The sequence below is a fragment of the Capsicum annuum genome, chromosome 12 (genome assembly GCF_002878395.1).
Source record: "Capsicum annuum cultivar UCD-10X-F1 chromosome 12, UCD10Xv1.1, whole genome shotgun sequence".
Classification (NCBI taxonomy): domain Eukaryota; kingdom Viridiplantae; phylum Streptophyta; class Magnoliopsida; order Solanales; family Solanaceae; genus Capsicum; species Capsicum annuum.
The window spans coordinates 5,088,066-5,107,011 of NC_061122.1; the positions used below are offsets into that span (position 1 = coordinate 5,088,066).

Sequence of the window (18,946 nt, forward strand, 5' to 3'; positions counted from 1 at the left end):
TGACATGTCTGCTTCAACCGTAATTGTACCATACTGCTTCAACCGTAATTGTACCATATCACTTCTAATTAATTATTATACTGCTCCTAATTAATTATTATAAGTTATTTACACATTAAAAATAAATAATATTTAAGTAAAAAATAAAATATATGACATGTCTGCCTCAACCGCAATTTTACTATATCACCCCTAATTAATTATTATGGTCATTTAAGCATTGTGCCACATAAGTTGAAATAGAAAAAATAATTTAATATGTTATATATTTCAAAAAAATTACATGAAAAATACTAGAAATCACAATAATTAACAACTTAAAAGATTTAAAAGATATAAAATGTTTGGTCGACTCTTGAAGTTATATTAGTGTCACTGAAAATGGAATAGAAGAAAAGTATTATAAATCACAATAATTAAAAAATTAAATTATTTTTAAAATATAATTGATTATTAATGCCACAAAAATTTGGAAAAGAAGAGTAACGTATTCAAATGGCAAAAGAGTAAAATTTTCATGACATTTTTTTTTAAAAAAAATAAAAATTACTACATATACTCAAAGGACAAAAGAGTAAAAACACATAAGAGATAAATGTTGAGAAATCAAGAAGCACCAAATGTTACAAATGTATTATTGACATTTGTAACATTCAACACATTTCTAAATGTTTCCAAATTCTTCTTGAATCAACACGTACACATTATAAAAATAATAATTACATTTTACTATATCACCCCTAATTAATTATTATGGTAATTTAAGCATTGTGCCACATAAGTTGAAATAGAAAAAATATTATAAATTACAATGATAAAAAATTTAAATTATTTAAAAAATATAATTGGCTATCGTCGACACAAAACTCTGGACAAGGAGAGTAACATATATTATTCAAAAAAAATTATATAAAAATTATTATAAATTACAATAGTTAACAAGTTAAAATATCTAAAAACAATTTAATATGTTATATATTTCAAAAAAATTACATGAAAAATACTAGAAATCACAATAATTAACAATTTAAAAGATATAAAATATTTGGTCAACTTTTGAAATTATATTAGTGTCACTGAAATTGGAATAGAAGAAAAGTATTATAAATCACAATAATTTAAAACTTAAATTATTTTTAAAACATAATTGACTATTAATGTCATAAAAATTTGGACAAGAAGAGTAACGTATTTAAAGGGCAAAAGAGTAAAAACAAACAAGAGATGAATGTAGAGAAATCAAGAAGCACCAAATGGATTATTAACATTTGTAACATTCAACACATTTCTAAATGTTTCCAAATTCTTCTTGAATCAACACATATACATAATAAAAATAATAAATAATAATAATTATATTTTACTATATCACCCCTAATTAATTATTATGGTCATTTAAGCATTGTTCCACATAAGTTGAAATAGAAAAAATATTATAAATTACAATGATAAAAAATTTAATTATTTAAAAAATATAATTGGCTATCATCAACACAAAACTCTGGACAAAGAGAGTAGCATCTATTATTCAAAAAAAATTATATAAGAAGTATTATAAATTACAATAGTTAACAATTTAAAATATCTAAAAATAATTTAATATGTTATATATTTTTAAAAAATTACATGAAAAATACTAGAAATCACAATAATTAACAACTTAAAAGATTTAAAAGATATAAAATATTTGGTCGACTCTTGAAATTATATTAGTGTCACTGAAATTGGAATAGAAGAAAAGTATTATAAATTACAATAATTAAAAACTTAAATTATTTTTAAAATATAATTGACTATCAATGCCACAAAAGTTTGGACAAGAAAAATAATACATATTATTTGAAAATTACATAAAAATATTATAAATTACAATAGTTAACAAATTAAATTATCTAAATACCTATTAAAAGTATGATTGATTATCTAAATTCTATTTGTGTCATATAAATTGAGATAAAAATTAATATATTGAACCCGTGCTAGATCTCGAATGAATCTTAAAATGTATGTGCAATTCTTTTTTTAAAAAAAAACTTTTATTCAAATATATCAAAATCGAAAAGGTAAACTTTAATGCGGCACGTTAAACAATGTATAAGAACTATGTTAACATAAATAATACTAGCATTTACTAATAGAAGCATTACTAATACAAATATTACAAATATATTCTATTCAAAAAGAAAATTTATACATTATAACAAACGACTCCTATGTTTCAATAGAAGGAATACATACAAAAGAAAAGTTTGACAAAAAATTTACAGAAATATATTTTATAAGTATATTTTATCGTGCCAATGTAAAAATTGCAATCCACATATTTTATTGTTGGGCCTGTGCTGACACAGGCCTTGCACTTCTAGTTATCTAATAAGTGATCTTCAGGTCACTTGTATAAATACATTTCGTACTATAATATTAACGCTTTGACTATTTCAGCTACGCACTTCAGTAGAGGAATTTCTGCGAAATAACGTATATATATGGTGAAACATTAGAAAAAGGAAATTTGAATTAGTTGAGTCAATGATTTTTTGATCAAATAATCATATTCGAAAGAATTGAATTAGTCGATCAATGAATTTAGTGTACATGATTAAGATGAATTTTCAAAAGTGTAAACTACTGAAATTTCATGTAATATGAAAGTATTTACATAAAATCCCTTTAGGTTTTTTCTCTCCCGATTTTGCTAAATATACTCATACATTCGTAGCTTTATTATACATTTATTTGATGTATGATAAAACTGTTTTTCCTACAATTAAGGAAAAAGAAATCAGAAAATATATTCCTATTCCTTAAATTACGACATTAAATACCTAATTAAGTAGTGTATGAGTTAATATAGGACTGAAATTTAAATTTAAAAAATAACTCCTAAACATTACTGTTAATATTCATCATTGTTGGAATACGTTTTTGAGGAAAAAAAGGCCAGCTTCTTCTTTCTTTCATCACTGTTGAAACACGTTCTTGAAAAAAAAAAATAGTTGGCTTCTTTCTTGATTTCTGAAAAAAAAAAAGAGCATCCCCATATTGTTGCGTCATTTCGGTGTCTGGGAGTTGAAAATCAGTTATAAATCATACAAAAGTGATGTCATTATTGTTTCTGAAAGCATTAACTTTCTGAAATTGGTTGTGACGATAGCGACAGAATTGAATGTTGACGATGTTCGAAAAAAATTAAAATTAAATACACCGTTGATGGTAATTCTTCTCCAATTATAATAAGGAATGATAATGGAGTGAAGGTTTACATAATTTTTTATATTATACTCCATTCTTCAATTCGCTTAAAATCAATATGAACATCCCCATATCAATATCGGAGATGGCAAAACATACTGCAGCATGCTCGCCGGGGATACAATTAAGGCTGCTTTTAAGAATTATGAAACGAAGAAGGCGGCAAAATTCAGTGACCATTCAGGAAATGCATGCAACTGATGATTGATTTACTAGTTGAAGAAATACAAGGCTTGATTTCATGCAAGGAACTCCACCATAAGAGTGACAATAAGTCATATGTGTATGTAAAGTCCCTTGAATTTTTATTAGTGTTAAATTAGCTCTTAAATCAGTTTGTAACATAAATCGTGAACAATTAAGTTGCATTTTCCATTTTGTTTTATGATTATAGATTATATGTTAGTGTACATGTATGATGCATTCACAAAGTATTCAATGTAAAATTCCTTAACCAGATGTTAATAATGCATGATATTATATTATACTTTATACACATGTATGATATTAATTATTTTTGTTATTTTCTATCAAGTCTTGAACGTATAACAACATGTATGATGTTATGTAATAAATAAATTTAAACGTATGAGACACCTGTTCAATGTATCATTATCATATAACATAATTTACCTACTGGTAAAAACACAATGTGTTGATATACAATAACACATTAAAGTGTAATTTTTTTATACGTTATATATAATAAAATGTAAGGCAAACTCATTAACTACCAAACTATATAGTAACAGTACAATATAGTGTAATTTATTGCAAAACAATTCTTCAAGAAGATATATATGTAGGAACAATAAGGACATCCATACAATTTGAAGATAGAAGCAAACTGATATTATACAAACTGAAGACATTTACAAATGTAAATTAACATCCAACAAGAATCATTGTAACTGTTTAACATGAACTACAAAAACAAAAATTAGATGTTTCAATTCCGACTATTATAAAAAAATGCTACTCTAAAGTAATAATTGCACTTTCATTAATTGTTTGGATAAAACTATTCCTTGACCGAGAAGGATCGTCATTATCACTTGTGGATTATTCGCTGTCCTTTGTCACTCCGTAATGCCATAATAATGAAGCATAGCGTGCACGTTGACTTCCAGCACCAAAATCACATGAATGCCCTTGCTGCCATTCACTTAATATTTCTGCATAGGCAGCAACAAAGACACTGTAGTCCCTGATTTGAAAAAAAATGATGAAGTAACAATCTATTCAATAATTATAACATCGCTATACATGTAAAAAAAAATTACTTACAAACTATCAGACGTTTGTTGTGGTATGTTTTGAACGTATTCTACATCAAATGAGTTTTGATTTGAGCAGATACTTTGTCAATATGGTATTTCATGCCCTTAAAAATAAACAAACTCAAATTCATAGAGAAAAAAGGTTGCAACAAACTGATACGTACAAAAATGACATTATACAATATTTGCACATGTATCTGGACATATTATACATTTAAATAATAGTATGAAAAAATGTATAATATCATACAATTCATATTAAGAATTAACTTTCAACATGTCTGACCTATAAGCTTGTCATAATATATAATTTTACCTCATACAAATAATAGACATTCAAAAAGTATAAGGTATTCAATATGCAGACATTATACAATCATCATACATTCACAAAATAAAAGATATGCACAATATCATAATGTATAAATAATCAGAATGTATAACGTGACATTATACAAACGTCATACATTCACCAAGCCAAAGGTATGCACAATATCATAATGTATAAATAAGCAGAATGTGTAATGTGACATTATACAATCTGTAGACATACACAAAGTAAAAGATATGCATAATATCATAATGTATAAATAATCAGAATGTATAACGTGATATTATACAATCATCATACATTCACAAAGTAAATGATATTCAATATGCAGACATTCACAAAGTAAAAGGTATGCCCAATATCATAATGTATATAAGATCAGAATGTCTAATGTGACATTATACAATCTGCATACGTTCACAAATTAAATGGTATTCAATATTCATGTTCCTTTTCATGTACAATATTCCTCAAAAATACCTCTCCAATCTTCGTTTCAGCAATCGCTCCAACATTTAATTCAAGAAGCACTTCGTATAAGGTGCTCATCTCCTCTCTCAAGCCAAATCCGTCGCCGCAGCAAAACACCCAGCATCAACATCAACTTCGTCTCTGTCGTCTTATTCCCTCGCTAAATTAGAGGAAGAGTAATCCGATTTAGCGATATCGACTTATTTTGATGTCTTTGTTGTATGCAATTGAATTACAGAAAAAATTGGGACAATTTTTTATTTGAAAAAGCTGGGGAAAAAAAAGGAGCAAAAGATGGTTGATTTGAAAATTAGCTTGATTTTAGGCGTAAATAAAGGAACACAAATATAAAGAAAGAAACGGTGCAAAAAATATGGAGCAAAAAACGTTATTTTTATATGTATGAGGGAGATGAGAGAGAAAGTAAAAAAAATAGGAAATTTCAGTAATTAATTTGAGATTTATGTAATTACTTTTCCAATATGAAATTTTATGTAATAAGGTAAAGTTACCTTGTGTATATATGTAAATTTTCCTTTTTCAAAATGAATTAGGTTTCTTACAAATTATGACAATTGAAGAAAAAGACATTATATATGAATAAAGAAAAGAGAACAAGTACGAAATCTTTAGTAGAAAATTATTATTACCAAATATTCTTCTTTCACCCTAATAGGAAAGACAAATTCAAACAATATTAAGAATAGCACGTAAATTTCACCATCATATGAATATTAAACTAATTTCTTTCAAGGTTATGATGTTACTTATATATATAAACTAGACAAGTGTACGTAACATTATCTTCTATGAAAATAATTAGTAATTTTATAACAAGAAGTGGACATAATTATCACCATCATCTCAATTAAACATATGAATATTAAACTAATCTAATACAAGGTTATAATGTTAAATAAACCAAGAACACCAAATTCACTTCAATTAACACCATGGATGAGTCTAAAACACTTCATGTTGTATTATTTCCATGGTTAGCTTTTGGCCACTTAATTCCATTTTTTGAACTTGCAAAACAAATTGCAAGAAAAGGTCACAAAGTTTCCTATATTTCAACTTCTAAAAACATCGATCGACTTCCAAAACTTTCTCAAAAATTAAATTACTCCATAGATTTCGTTAATCTTTCTCTACCTTTAACCAGCGGTCTACCGAAGCGTGCAGAGGCCACAACGGATGTACCACTTGACAAGGTTCAATACCTCAAGAAAGCCTTTGATGGACTCGAACTTGAGTTGACTCAATTCCTTGAAAACTCTGTCCCTGATTGGATCATTTACGATTTTACCCCTTATTGGTTGCCCCCCATCGCGGCTAGGCTTGGAATTTCACGTGCCTTCTTTAACACGTTTAATGCGTGGTCTAGTGTATTTTTTGGTCCCGTGGTTGACAAAAGTGATAGTACTAATATACGACGGATCGAGCCCGAGGATTTCACCTTTCCACCAAAATGGATCCCTTTTCCGTCTAATATTGCGTATCGTCTTTACGAAATAAACAGGTATTGTTGAATAATAATTCGAATTTGACCTATTTTTTTTTTATTTGGTAGAGTAATCCTATTTTCACAATTTGTTAGGCAAAATAAAGACATAATAGGAGCTTAAATTGTGTTACTAGTAGAGGATATTTCTGTTTTTTCTTTTTTTTCTATCAAGCCTAAGCTAGCTTAGAAAGATACATGTTCAATCCACTCCAAAAAGGAAAAAAAAAAAGAAATTAATGATGATAGATTTTGTAGCTAAACAAGAAAAATTCGCCGTTAATTCTATTAAGCGATGACTTAATGAGCAACATATTTAGCAATAAATTAGGAGATAAGGCATAAGTCTCCCTCAAATTATATCCAAAGTTGCCATGAAACATCTAAATTTTAGGAAAGTCCTATTAGCCCGATTAACTCATTTTTTCTGTATTTTTGTGTTTTTTTTTTATGCTGACATGACTGCTAAGCAGGGTTGGAGCCAACCCTTTGGCAGGGGGTTCATCCGAACCCCTTTCGAGGAAAAATATATCATTTATACATGATTAAAATTATTTTTTATGTATATATAGTAGATGTTGAATTTTATTCAGCTAGGTTTTCTTCAAATATTAAATCCGCTTAATTAAAATTCTGACTCCGACTTCGCTACCAAGTCAATACTTAGCCCCCTAGATTAACTCATTTTTTCTGTATTTTTGTGTTTCTTTTGTGCGCACATGACTGCCAAGCAAGGGTGGAGCCAGTCCTTTGGTAGGGTGTTCATCGGAACCCCTTTCGAGAAAAAATATACCATTTATACATGAATAAAATTATTTTTTATATATCTATAGTAGATGTTGAATCCCATTCAGCTAGGTTTTCTTCAAATATTGAATCTCCTTAATTAAAATTCTGACTCCGCATTTGCTGCTAAGTCAACACAAAATTAAAGAAGCATTAAAATATTCTGATGTTTGGCAGATACGTCAGCAAAAAGGAGCACAAAAATAAGGGAAAAATAATTTTATAGAGTAATAGAATCCCGATAAAGTTTAAGTGTGTCATAACAACTTCGAGTATAATTTAAGGTGTACTTGGGCCTTATCTCATAAATTAGCGATGAAGTTGGTAGCTAATTTCAATTTTTTAAAGTCATCTATTGTTCTCAATGGAAATTGTTCCTATATTTTCATGTTATATTTATATTTATATTTCTAACAGGTTTTTCGGCCATCTAGAAAAAAATGCTTCTGGTGTTTCCGATTGGGATCGATTCGCAACATCACTTTCCGGTTGCGATGCATTTTTAATTCGGAGTTGTAACGACTTAGAAAGAGAATGGTTAGATCTTCTTCCCGCGATTCATCAGAAACCTATCGTATCAGTTGGCCTATTGCCACCTTCAGTACAAGATACTGAAGGTGGCAAAGACGATGCATGGGGTTTTATTAATAATTGGTTAGCCATGCAACGTGAAAAATCGGTTGTCTATGTAGCATTGGGAACAGAGGCAACCCCGAGTCAAAATGAACTCGCTGAGCTAGCTCATGGTTTGGAGCTCTCAGGGTTGCCGTTTTTCTGGGCTTTGAGGATTAACCAGCACGATCTTGAACCGTTAAAGTTGCCGGAAGGTTTTGAGGAACGTACCAAAAACCAAGGGATAGTCTGGACGAGTTGGGCCCCACAACTCAGGATACTGAAACATGACTCAGTCGGCGTGTTCTTGACTCATTGTGGTTGGGGTTCTATTATAGAAGGACTTCAATTTGGCAAACCACTTGTCATGTTACCTTTTTTGGGAGATCAAGCACTAAATGCTAGAGGTTTGGAAGAAAAAAAGTTGGGTCTAGAAATTCCAAGAAATGAAAATGATGGAACTTTGACTCAAAATTCAGTGGCTGAGTCATTAAAATTGATGATGAATGATGAAAAGGGAAAAATTTATTGGGAGAAAGCAAATGAAATGAGAAAAATATTTGGAAATAGAGATTTAAGTGAAAAGTATATAGATGACTTTATTGACTATCTCCATAAGAAAAGGAAGTGAGGAATAAAGGGAAATGCAAATTAAACAATCATATTGTTGTAACTTGTAGTTATGTGAATAGAAATCCAAAAAAAAAAAAACTTGTTAATCCACTTAAAATTAAACAATCATATTGTTGTAACTTGTAGTTATAATAGAAATCCAAAAAGAAAAAAACATGTTAATGCACTTAAAAGTTTAATTTTCTTTTGAATTACTTTTTTGGTTTTCATTCGGTGTCCGGTATCCTCATTGGAGCTCGACTAATCCGGATTCGCGTCCCAACAGAGTTTTCTCCATGCCCAGGATTGAACCTCGACCTCTGGTTAAGAGTTGAGCAGCCTCATCCGCTGCACCTCAACCCATGTTGGTTATTAATGTAATATATTACTTCATTATCAATTTATCGCTTGATTTTTCAGATAATCACTCAACTGATATTTATTATATATCAAAAAATTATCTTTCAATTTCAATTTTATTTAGTTGAGTGACCGGAGGAATTATCAACTCCTAATACGCGATGTCCTTTTTTAGGCTATTACTTAAATTTTATCCTTATTTTTAAATATGATGCAAATATAGATTTAAAGATATTATCCGTTTGGATAACGTTAGATTGTGGTTTAACGTTTTCTTAGAAGGAAACTTTAGACTATGGTCTAAAAAGACCATAAATTGCAACAGAAATAAAAACAAGGCTGTTACGAAACAATTATCCAAAAGGACTTCGTAATTTATAGTATATTTGGTCAAGTCTCTTCGAAATAAATAAAAAAAAAAAACTCTTCTTTTTCATAAACCATTTCAATTATCTTATTTGACATATTTGGTCAAAATAAAGGAAAAACACTTTTGAGCAATAACAAAAGCATTTTTTTTTTTTTGCATTAATTACAAGGAAGAAGCTATTAGAGTAACTAACTCATCATCAATATTCACATCAAATCATATTAGTATATCAATAATTAAGGATAAACTGAGATACGAATACATGTTAGCCACATTGATTAAGTAATAAAAGTGTATCATGTAGTATTAATTGATATAGTATAAACATTAAAACAATCAATAATATTGATTATTCACTAGGTAATTCTCACATCCATCCTCGTCTTAATGGACAGAGTTATCTGATATCAATTGTTGCAAGAGATATAATCATATCTCGTGAATTTAGGTGAAATGCATGAAAACTAATTCAGAGACTACGATTATCATAGTAATTAATAAACATCAAAAAGATTTGGAGAAATCATTACATATATGGCAGCTTTGTTGATCTAGCATATTCATTTTTGAAGTGCTCAAAGTTTTTTGGGATAATGTGTCTTAACTGACAGAAGAATTCATTCGTTGAGGGAATTTGAAGTATATATGGACCACAAAAATATATTCTTTTGGTTGGTACGAATAAATTCTACTGCCATTAATTAATTTAATTAAAAAAAATTGATATCTATTGATAACTGCAAAGTTAAAATTTTCACTAGTGAGAATTAAAATATAAATAAAAAAAAAATATAACCCCATGAAACATATCTAATTTTCTTTATTTACGAGTGGAATGATTTATTTACGTTAAGTAATATATGGAATAACTCTTGATATAACATTAATTAAAAGCAAGACATGCAGATGAATCATCAAATTGCATTTAAAATCACATTCACACAGCACATGTCATTAGTTGGTTATTAACCACATCTCAAAAATTATCGGGATCAAAATATGGCTAGACCACAAGACATAGTGATAAATAACACTATTTTCATTGGATATAGGCGAATTCATGAGTTTAAATCTAACCATTATTATTTTTGCTTATAATTTTTAAAAATTGGTTTTAGTGTAGACACTTAAGGTGGGAACGACCGTAAATCCCTATCTAGATGAGATTTTTGCACTTATTGCTTTTCCTGAGATGGGAAACCGGGAGCATCAGATTAGATTGTCCCTTGACTGTCAAATGTCAATGTATGCTGCTTTTTCTGTCAGATCTAGAAACTAAGACTTGGATTCGCTAATCCCACCTCTCTCTCTTATCGTAGGAGTTGAGAATCCACTTCTTTTATCAATGGCAACGGCTTGCACTACTCCTTTCTCCTTCCCCCTCGTCCGCTGCTCTACTTTAAGCCAAAACAAGGTCAGGCGCATGCCTAAAACTCAATCTATCTGCTATGGACTATTTGCTTGAGTTAATCGAATCCCTTCTTTTATTCGATTCCACTTGTTACGGCCGGAAGCCACTCATTCTCCGAAACAACTCGTCCATCTCTTCTTAGGAGATTAGAGAAGGATCTAGACAAAGAGCTGACAAGAACGTCACCAAAATATAACCTTTCCATACATATTATATATACTAGTTTAGGTGTACGCTCCTTCGCGCGTGTACCTCACTTTATTGAATTCAAACGTTACACTAAATAGGATATTTATCTAAATAACAAAGATGAATATAATAATTAAATTCAACATCTTTTGGAGAATTTATTTAATTAAACCTGACCTTTACCAAAAAAATTTGTCAAAGCCGATCGATATTCATCTATCACCTGTAAACTGCAACAAAACAATACAATGATAGAAACATCAAAACAATATAATTAAATCTAACCTTTACACAAAAAATTTCTCAAAGTCATCTGACACTCATGTATCATCTGTAAACTATAACAAAATAATGTGATAATAGAGATATCAAAATAATACAACTAAACTTAACCTTGACACAAAAATAAATCTCTAAATAAAGATATAAAAACAATACAATTAAACCTAATCTTTACCTAAAAAAATTCCTCAAAGTTGGTTGACATTCATCTACCACCTGTAAATTCATCTAAGACCTGTAAACTACAACAAAATAATAGAATAGTGATCATAAAACTTCAGTTTTGATGAAAATAATTCTTATCTGGGCGAAAATTTTGACCCTAAAAACTGACTTGAATGAAAACAAAGAAAAAAAATAAAATATATATATATATACACACACACATTAAATTCTATTATGTTGATAAAAACAGTGAAGAAGTTGAGGGTTAGAATTAAAATTAAACATCCACCAATCTAGACATGCAACCGAATTAAGTTAGATGAGCATCAATCATATTTTCTCAATAAATAAACTGATTTATTCTTTAATTTAACGTGCATTTCAATATTTATAGAAGTATTTCTTTAATAAAGTCTTATTTTAGAAGTATTTTTTTAATTAATTCGTAGAAGGAAAAATAATAAGTGATTCGTAACTAAATCTTTTTATAAAAACACGGACTTGAAAGTAAAGTTACTGACAATGTGAAAAGTAGCGCAGAAAAAAAGGTTACTCATATGATAAATGGTCTTACCAAGTACCAACATGGGTATTGGTGTAGTGGATGGGGCTATTTTATCCTTAACTAGAGGTTGAAGGTTCGATCCTGAATATGGAGAAACTTCTGTTGGGAGCGTTGTCATCTTAATGAGCCCTGCAATGCGCGATCTGAATTAGTCAGGCACCAAGCACCGAATGGAAAAAAAAAAATGGTCTTACCAAGTGTTACGCTCTATACCATGTGACAAAGAATTTGAATTTTGAGCATCCAGCTGAAATTCCCAAGGAAATGATGGAGTAGCTCAATTCCTTCGGGGTCATTTGGTAGAGTGTATAAGAATAATGATAAATAGGGTGTATTACTAATGCTTGTATTATTAATTTTGGTATTAATTACACATTTATTATTTTTTACACATTGTTTGATTTGATATATTAAAGATAATATATATTTATATAATTTTTATAAAAAAAATATTTGGTTACCAAATTACCCTTTCCTTAATCAGAAGACCATTCAGCCATCGTCAAATTTTTACCAATATAAGTAGAAGACAACTCATTAACAAGTGTAGGTTCAAAGCAAATTAATTAATTTTTGGAAAGATGCTACGAAAAAATTGTACAAAATAACAAGTTTTCATCGGTATATACCGTTGAACAAGCTCTGTAGTAATTGCATTACCAACGCAACTTCAACCAAATCACGCCTATGTCCAAGATTATCCAGCTCTTTTTCTCCTCAAGAAACATTTATAAAGGTATACGGACCAAAACGGTGTCCGATAAGATATATTATTTTCATAGGCTTTACGATTTACATCATAGGCATAAGGATTTGCCTACGATGGAAAATCAAATTTGAGAATATAGGTTTGATAGAATTACCAACCTTGTGAGAAAAGCAAATGTTGATTAAGGAGAAGAAGAAGAGGATGCATAAGAAAGAGGAAGATGCAATAACCTTTTCTTTTCCAAAATAAAAGAGAGTAATTTTTATGGCGGGAAAGGAAAAGAGAGTGTGATATAGAAAGGAGGGAAAATAATTTAAGGAGTAATAATGTTATTTAATAAATCAATACATGCTTAGTAACCTTTTCTTTTCCAAAAAATCAGAGAGTAATTTTTATGATGGGAAAGGAAGAGAGAGTGTGACATGGTGAGAAAAGAAGGAGGAAAAATAATTTAAGGGGTAATAATGTCATTTAATAAATCAATACATGTGTTGAAAGTCTTGCATTATTAATACATGAAAAATGGTGTGTATTTTTAATACACATCTCAGTACACAATACAGTGTATAATTAATACAAGTATTATTTATGTATAGTAAAAATGCGATACCAAACAAGGTATTACTAATTAATGCTCATTAACTAATGCATGTGTTTTTCCAATACACTTTACCAAACGACCCCTTATAGACCGCTTTGAAAGACCTTAAACTATCCATGCGGGACAGTTAACATTTATGTTGCTTGGACTCTTTGAGTGCGTGTCGAGTCGTTCAAAAATAGTGCTTTTTTAAAGGATCCGAATTAATCGATCGAAACCCTTCTTTCATTTGATTCCACTTGTTACGGCCGGAAGCCACTCATTCTTCGAAACAGCTCATCCATCTCTTCTTAGGAGATTAGAGAAGGATCTAGACAAAGAGTTGATAAGAACGTCACCAAAATATAACCTTTCCATACATATTGTATGTATATACTGAATACTTGATGAATTCGAGCGAATTTGTTTCTAGTGGATTGGGTCATGCCAACGAAGGCAATAAAGCAAAGTACAAATTTATGAAAAAAGGTAAACATCACATCATTTATTTAACACCAACCAAAAAGAACAAAATATTGAAAAAAGTGGTACGAAAGATTTCACTAAAATGGTGTACTTTATTCTGTCTTACATTAAGATTTAAGATTCAAAATAAATTATGGCTAATTAATTCTTCCCTTTCCCATGATTTTCCAAGAATTTAATCACATTTTCTATATACTCATCATGAAGCTCTTTGTTACCAAATATGGAAATCATTTCTTTAGCTTTCTCTCGAATTATCTTTCCATCATTTTCCACCATTACTAGTTTCACTGACTTAGCCACGGAGTCACCCGTGTAGGACCCGTCCTCTTCATTTTTCGGAACTTCTACACCAACCCCTTTATCCTCTAGGATTCGAGCGTTCAGTCCTTGATCTACTAGAAAAGGTAGCATAATCAACGGATGACCAAACATTAGCCCTTCTATGATCGAGCTCCATCCACAATGAGTCAGAAATCCACCAACTGAGTCATGACTCAGTATTTTCAACTGAGGCGCCCAACTCTTCCATACTACACCTCTACCTTTAGTTCTTTCCTCAAAACCATCAGGTAACTTGAGACCTGACTCTAATGTCTTCCTCAGGACCCAAAAGAACGATAGTCCTGATAACTCCAACCCAAGAGCTAGCTCATCGATCTCACTCTGACCAACAGTCACTTCACTTCCTAATGCTACATAAACAACTGAACCTTTGGATTTCTCATCTAACCATTCTTTAATCGATATCCAAGATTCATTTTTTTCATCACTACTACCTTTGTCCACTATAGGTGGCATCAACCCTGTGGGAATCACAGGTATACCATGCATATCTTCTAGTAATTTCAACCACTGACCTTCAAACTCATAACAATGACGAACAATAGTTGCATCTAACCCTTTAGTTGTAACACCAAGACGATACATGTCTGAAACACCAGAAACATTTTTCTTACTAGACTCAACCAACCACTGTGCCTCGTGGCGGCGATATGCTGCCTTTGTTTCAAATGGTATCCATTTTGGTGGTACCAAACAATCCTCCAACTTTGGAGGTGAAGTATTGTTGGTGTAGATCATGTGTTCAATGGGACCTAAGAAGGAAATGAACCAAGCATTGATTATACTATAGTAAATTCTTGATATACCTAATCTTGATGAAATTGGAGCCAACCAATATTGTGCAAAATCTTGAATGATATAATCAGGAGAATTTGTTTCCAAGAAATTAGCCACTTCTTTTTCCATACCATCCATTGCTTTCTTGAGATAAATCATTTCTTCATTTGTTACATCCATAGTGGCCTCAGCATTTTTTGGTAATCCATCAACTTGTGGAAGTGGGATTTTAACAAAATTTATGGAATTAGAAAATTGAGGGGGTAGTTTTGGGAGTCTATCAATGTTTCTTGGAGTTGAAATAAAAGAAATTTTGTGACCTTTTTGAGCTATGAATTTGGAAAGTTCAAGAAATGGGATAATATGACCAAAAGCTAACCATGGAAACATAACTATGTGAAGCTTTTTAGTAGTAGTATTATTGTCATCACTATTGGCCATGGATTTGAGGAGTTTGAGGTTCAATGGCTTACAAAATTTGATTTTGTTTGTGCTTCTCTATGCTGTTTTTTATAGTACTCAATATATAATAGTACTATCTTATGTTTGGCATATGCTAAAATCTACCCATGCCACTTGAAAAAAAAGAAAGAAAGATTTTAGAATATATTCCTGACATGACCAAATTAGTGGGTGTGTTTAATTAATATATATTGGGTAGAGTAAAATATTATGTTAGATTCTCATATCAATTCTTGGTTACTTAATTTTGAATTCAAATATATATTGTTCATACTTTAAACATTCAGTTCTCTACGTAACGTATGTTAAGAGTCTCATATCATTTATGGATGAAGTGATGTTTGTTAGATCTCCTTATTTTTTATCGCGAATAATTTTACATGTAATGACCTAGCTTTTTAAGTTAAATAATTAAGCTCAAGTTTCATTTTTCTAAAAATATGACCATTACGTTATCTAGTTCCACCTTAGCCTATTTGATAGTACTTGATAGTGATTGAAAGACGATAAATATTAAAGTACAATGAATCAGGTTTGGTAAAAATGGATTTTACTTGGATACTATTCCATTAAACAATTATTAGCTTCTGGAAGGACTAAAGCTAGTGGTAGGTGAGGACATTAGGTTAAAATTTATAAGCTAGTTTATAAAATATTTTTTCTTTTATTTATGCGTTTGATACATATAAAAAATTCTTATAAATTAAGGTCAGTTATAAGTTAGATCATTCTTTTATGACTTTTCAACGTATAAACACTTATACTTTGATCAAATTTTATTTAATTGGTGATTAGAAATTTCAAATTTAAGATTGAAATTAATTTTTTTGTTGGGTGCGTCATTACTCCAAAGTCCAATAGTAGATGTATTCTACAAAAATCAATAAATTCAGCGAGACAATTGACTTTGAAATTTGAATGTCTATCAAGATCTTATGATCTCTCTCAAGAGAAGAAATAACAATTATTCTCTCTATTCTCTCTTCTTCTTTGTTCTTTAGTTATTTCATAACACGTTATCGGCACGAAATCTCTTACCAATTGAGATCTGTACGAAGTCTCTTACCAATTGAGATCTATTCGTACGTGGCTATACAAGTTTTCGAGTCTCTAACTAATTTAGATTATCAACACAAAATTCTGTCAAATAAGATGAGATTATAAATCTAAAGGTAATTTCAAGGTCAGTAATTCCTTATGTTATCAGTCTTTTGTTACTAATAATATAATTATTGTTGGATTTGAGGAAAAATAATTGGTTTGGAACCATTTATACTTTGAATTTATTTCTCAAGAACAATATTATCAAAAGAGATGATAATATATTGGGTTCAAGTCCCATCGATTTATGCCTAAGACGCCTTTATATGGATAAGACATTGAGTTTGAATCTCAATGCACCATATTGATATATTATGATGGCTAAGGCAAAATAATGGGTATTTGATGAAAAGTCATGAAATTCGACCCATTGAATATGCTCCATTCCATGAAGTGAATGTGGTAGCAATATATGATAAGTCTTAAATATGACAACTTACTTCATTCTTGAGGTGTATGTGGTAGCAGAGCATAAAATGTCTGGAAAAAAGACAAGTGATTGAATGTACGAATATATGCGTGGAGGGACAATATGATAATGATCATCAAAAGTGATGATATTTTTACACGCTTATATGATTATAAGATATGCTAGAGAAAAATTCTCTACATTATATGCATGCCTTGATTTGCTTCTGAAGTAGTAAAATCTTGAAAGAGATTATAAACTATCATAATTTGATAGACTTAAGACACGATTATATTCCATTCCTGGGGAATGAGAAACTTATTAATGCAAACGTGCACTTGATCACAACTCACCTCCGAAAGAGGTTGAATAATTTTGAAATCTACTTTTGAAGTAGTAAATCTGAAATTTATTCATGTAATAGTAAATTTGAAATTTACAAAAGAAAAAGTACATGTCATGGTAAACTTGGAGTTTATTAGAATAAAAGTTCATAAATTGATATGAACGATAGTGACATCTCGAAGATGTGCATGTACTGAAGAACTAGAAGATTCTTCAAGAATTGTTTATGTCGTTTATTCTCATGACAAGTTGGTTGGAACAACTAATAATGGATTGAATCCCTTCAAATCTGAAAATTATAAAAGGTGAATAAGGGCTCGTTCACCTATCATGTGATATGTTGAAAAGATGCATCAATAAGATGATCAAATATACATTTATGGTCAACCTACGTTTGACATTCATAAAGTTACTTGTTCAATATGAATTGAGCATAATTTTCAAATTGTGTAATCAAGAAAATTCATCTTGATGATGATGGTTTAGCATTGAATGTCTTCGATAAATATCTAAACCATTGTTAATAAGAACAAAACTTAATGTATTAATCTGAAATATGATCTATTGCAATAACATTTGTATGCATTGGACCAATAAAATATGATTATTTTTTCCCTCTCAATTGGTTCAAGATTGGGAATCAATTATTCCATCTAATAATTTTGATGTGCAGTATACGATTAATGAATATACCATAATGTATAACGATGGATTCTTCAAAAAAGTAGAGGATGTATGTTAGTTTTCCTAACATAAGGGGGAGATTATAAGCGCTATGAAATATGTTAGGAATTATCACCATATCCTCATCCAAAAGATAATTCAAGTCAAATGCTGAAAGCAACTCATATTAAACGCAAGTGCTTTTATTTTGTGTTCCTAAAGGACAAAGTCTATGCATGCGTGAAGCGTGGTAGATTGATCGGTTCCAAATAAAATAGTCCTTGAAAAATAAGGAGAAAATAATCATAATAACAAGGCAATGAGCTCTTGAAGAGCCTACTACATAACACTTCATGAAACCTTATGAGAGGTTCATGTACCTGAAAATAATGAAGTGATGAGATCTCAAAATTTTATGTCGCATTGTGAACCGATACAAAATGATATATCATCAATATCTTTGACACAATATTGGCGCAATATTATGAAAGATTACGAGGATCTGAATTTTACGTTTATTTAAGCATGCTGACGTAGAAACATTTATCAAGTGACATGAAAGGATGCATTTTAGTAAGCGTAAAACTAATTTGATTTGCGTCCAGGCACTTGAAGATGTCACTCATGAAATGTTGAATATTGTCACTTGACAAAACTTATGTGAAAACTTTTAAGGATTCAAACTGCTTGAAGCATATAAAAGTGTCACGCCTCAAATCCTATTGGGGCGGACTGGCACTCGTAACCGAGGAGGCCCGGGAGAACCAGCTCATAACCTTATACTTCCCATGCATACCTCTATGACAACCCGAAATTCGGACAGCATCATGTCGCATATAAAAGGAAATAATCACCTGTATAAGCTCGAACACACATATA

The 18,946-nt window shown here is 30.2% G+C and overlaps 2 protein-coding genes across 2 annotated transcripts; one reads left to right on the forward strand and one right to left on the reverse strand.

The window, feature by feature from the left end:
- Window positions 1-6,209: 6,209 nt before the first annotated feature.
- On the forward strand, window positions 6,210-8,971 carry LOC107849639 (putative UDP-rhamnose:rhamnosyltransferase 1). Its single transcript, XM_016694193.2, has 2 exons — window positions 6,210-6,856; window positions 8,042-8,971. The coding sequence occupies exons 1-2, from the start codon at window positions 6,288-6,290 to the stop codon at window positions 8,865-8,867; spliced, it is 1,395 nt and encodes a 464-aa protein (XP_016549679.1). The 5' UTR covers window positions 6,210-6,287; the 3' UTR covers window positions 8,868-8,971.
- A 5,066-nt stretch (window positions 8,972-14,037) lies between these two features.
- On the reverse strand, window positions 14,038-15,772 carry LOC107849565 (putative UDP-rhamnose:rhamnosyltransferase 1). Its single transcript, XM_016694121.2, has one exon. The coding sequence runs from the start codon at window positions 15,526-15,528 to the stop codon at window positions 14,107-14,109; it is 1,422 nt and encodes a 473-aa protein (XP_016549607.2). The 5' UTR covers window positions 15,529-15,772; the 3' UTR covers window positions 14,038-14,106.
- Between the last annotated feature and the right edge of the window lie 3,174 nt (window positions 15,773-18,946).

Bases quoted from the DNA above. Each gene is read 5' to 3' on its own strand.
- LOC107849639 (XM_016694193.2), top strand. From the start codon at position 6,288: ATGGATGAGTCTAAAACACTTCATGTTGTATTATTTCCATGGTTAGCT. The intron at 6,857-8,041 runs GTATTGTTGAAT...TATTTCTAACAG, and splicing joins CGTCTTTACGAAATAAACAG to GTTTTTCGGCCATCTAGAAA.
- LOC107849565 (XM_016694121.2), bottom strand. From the start codon at position 15,528: ATGGCCAATAGTGATGACAATAATACTACTACTAAAAAGCTTCACATA.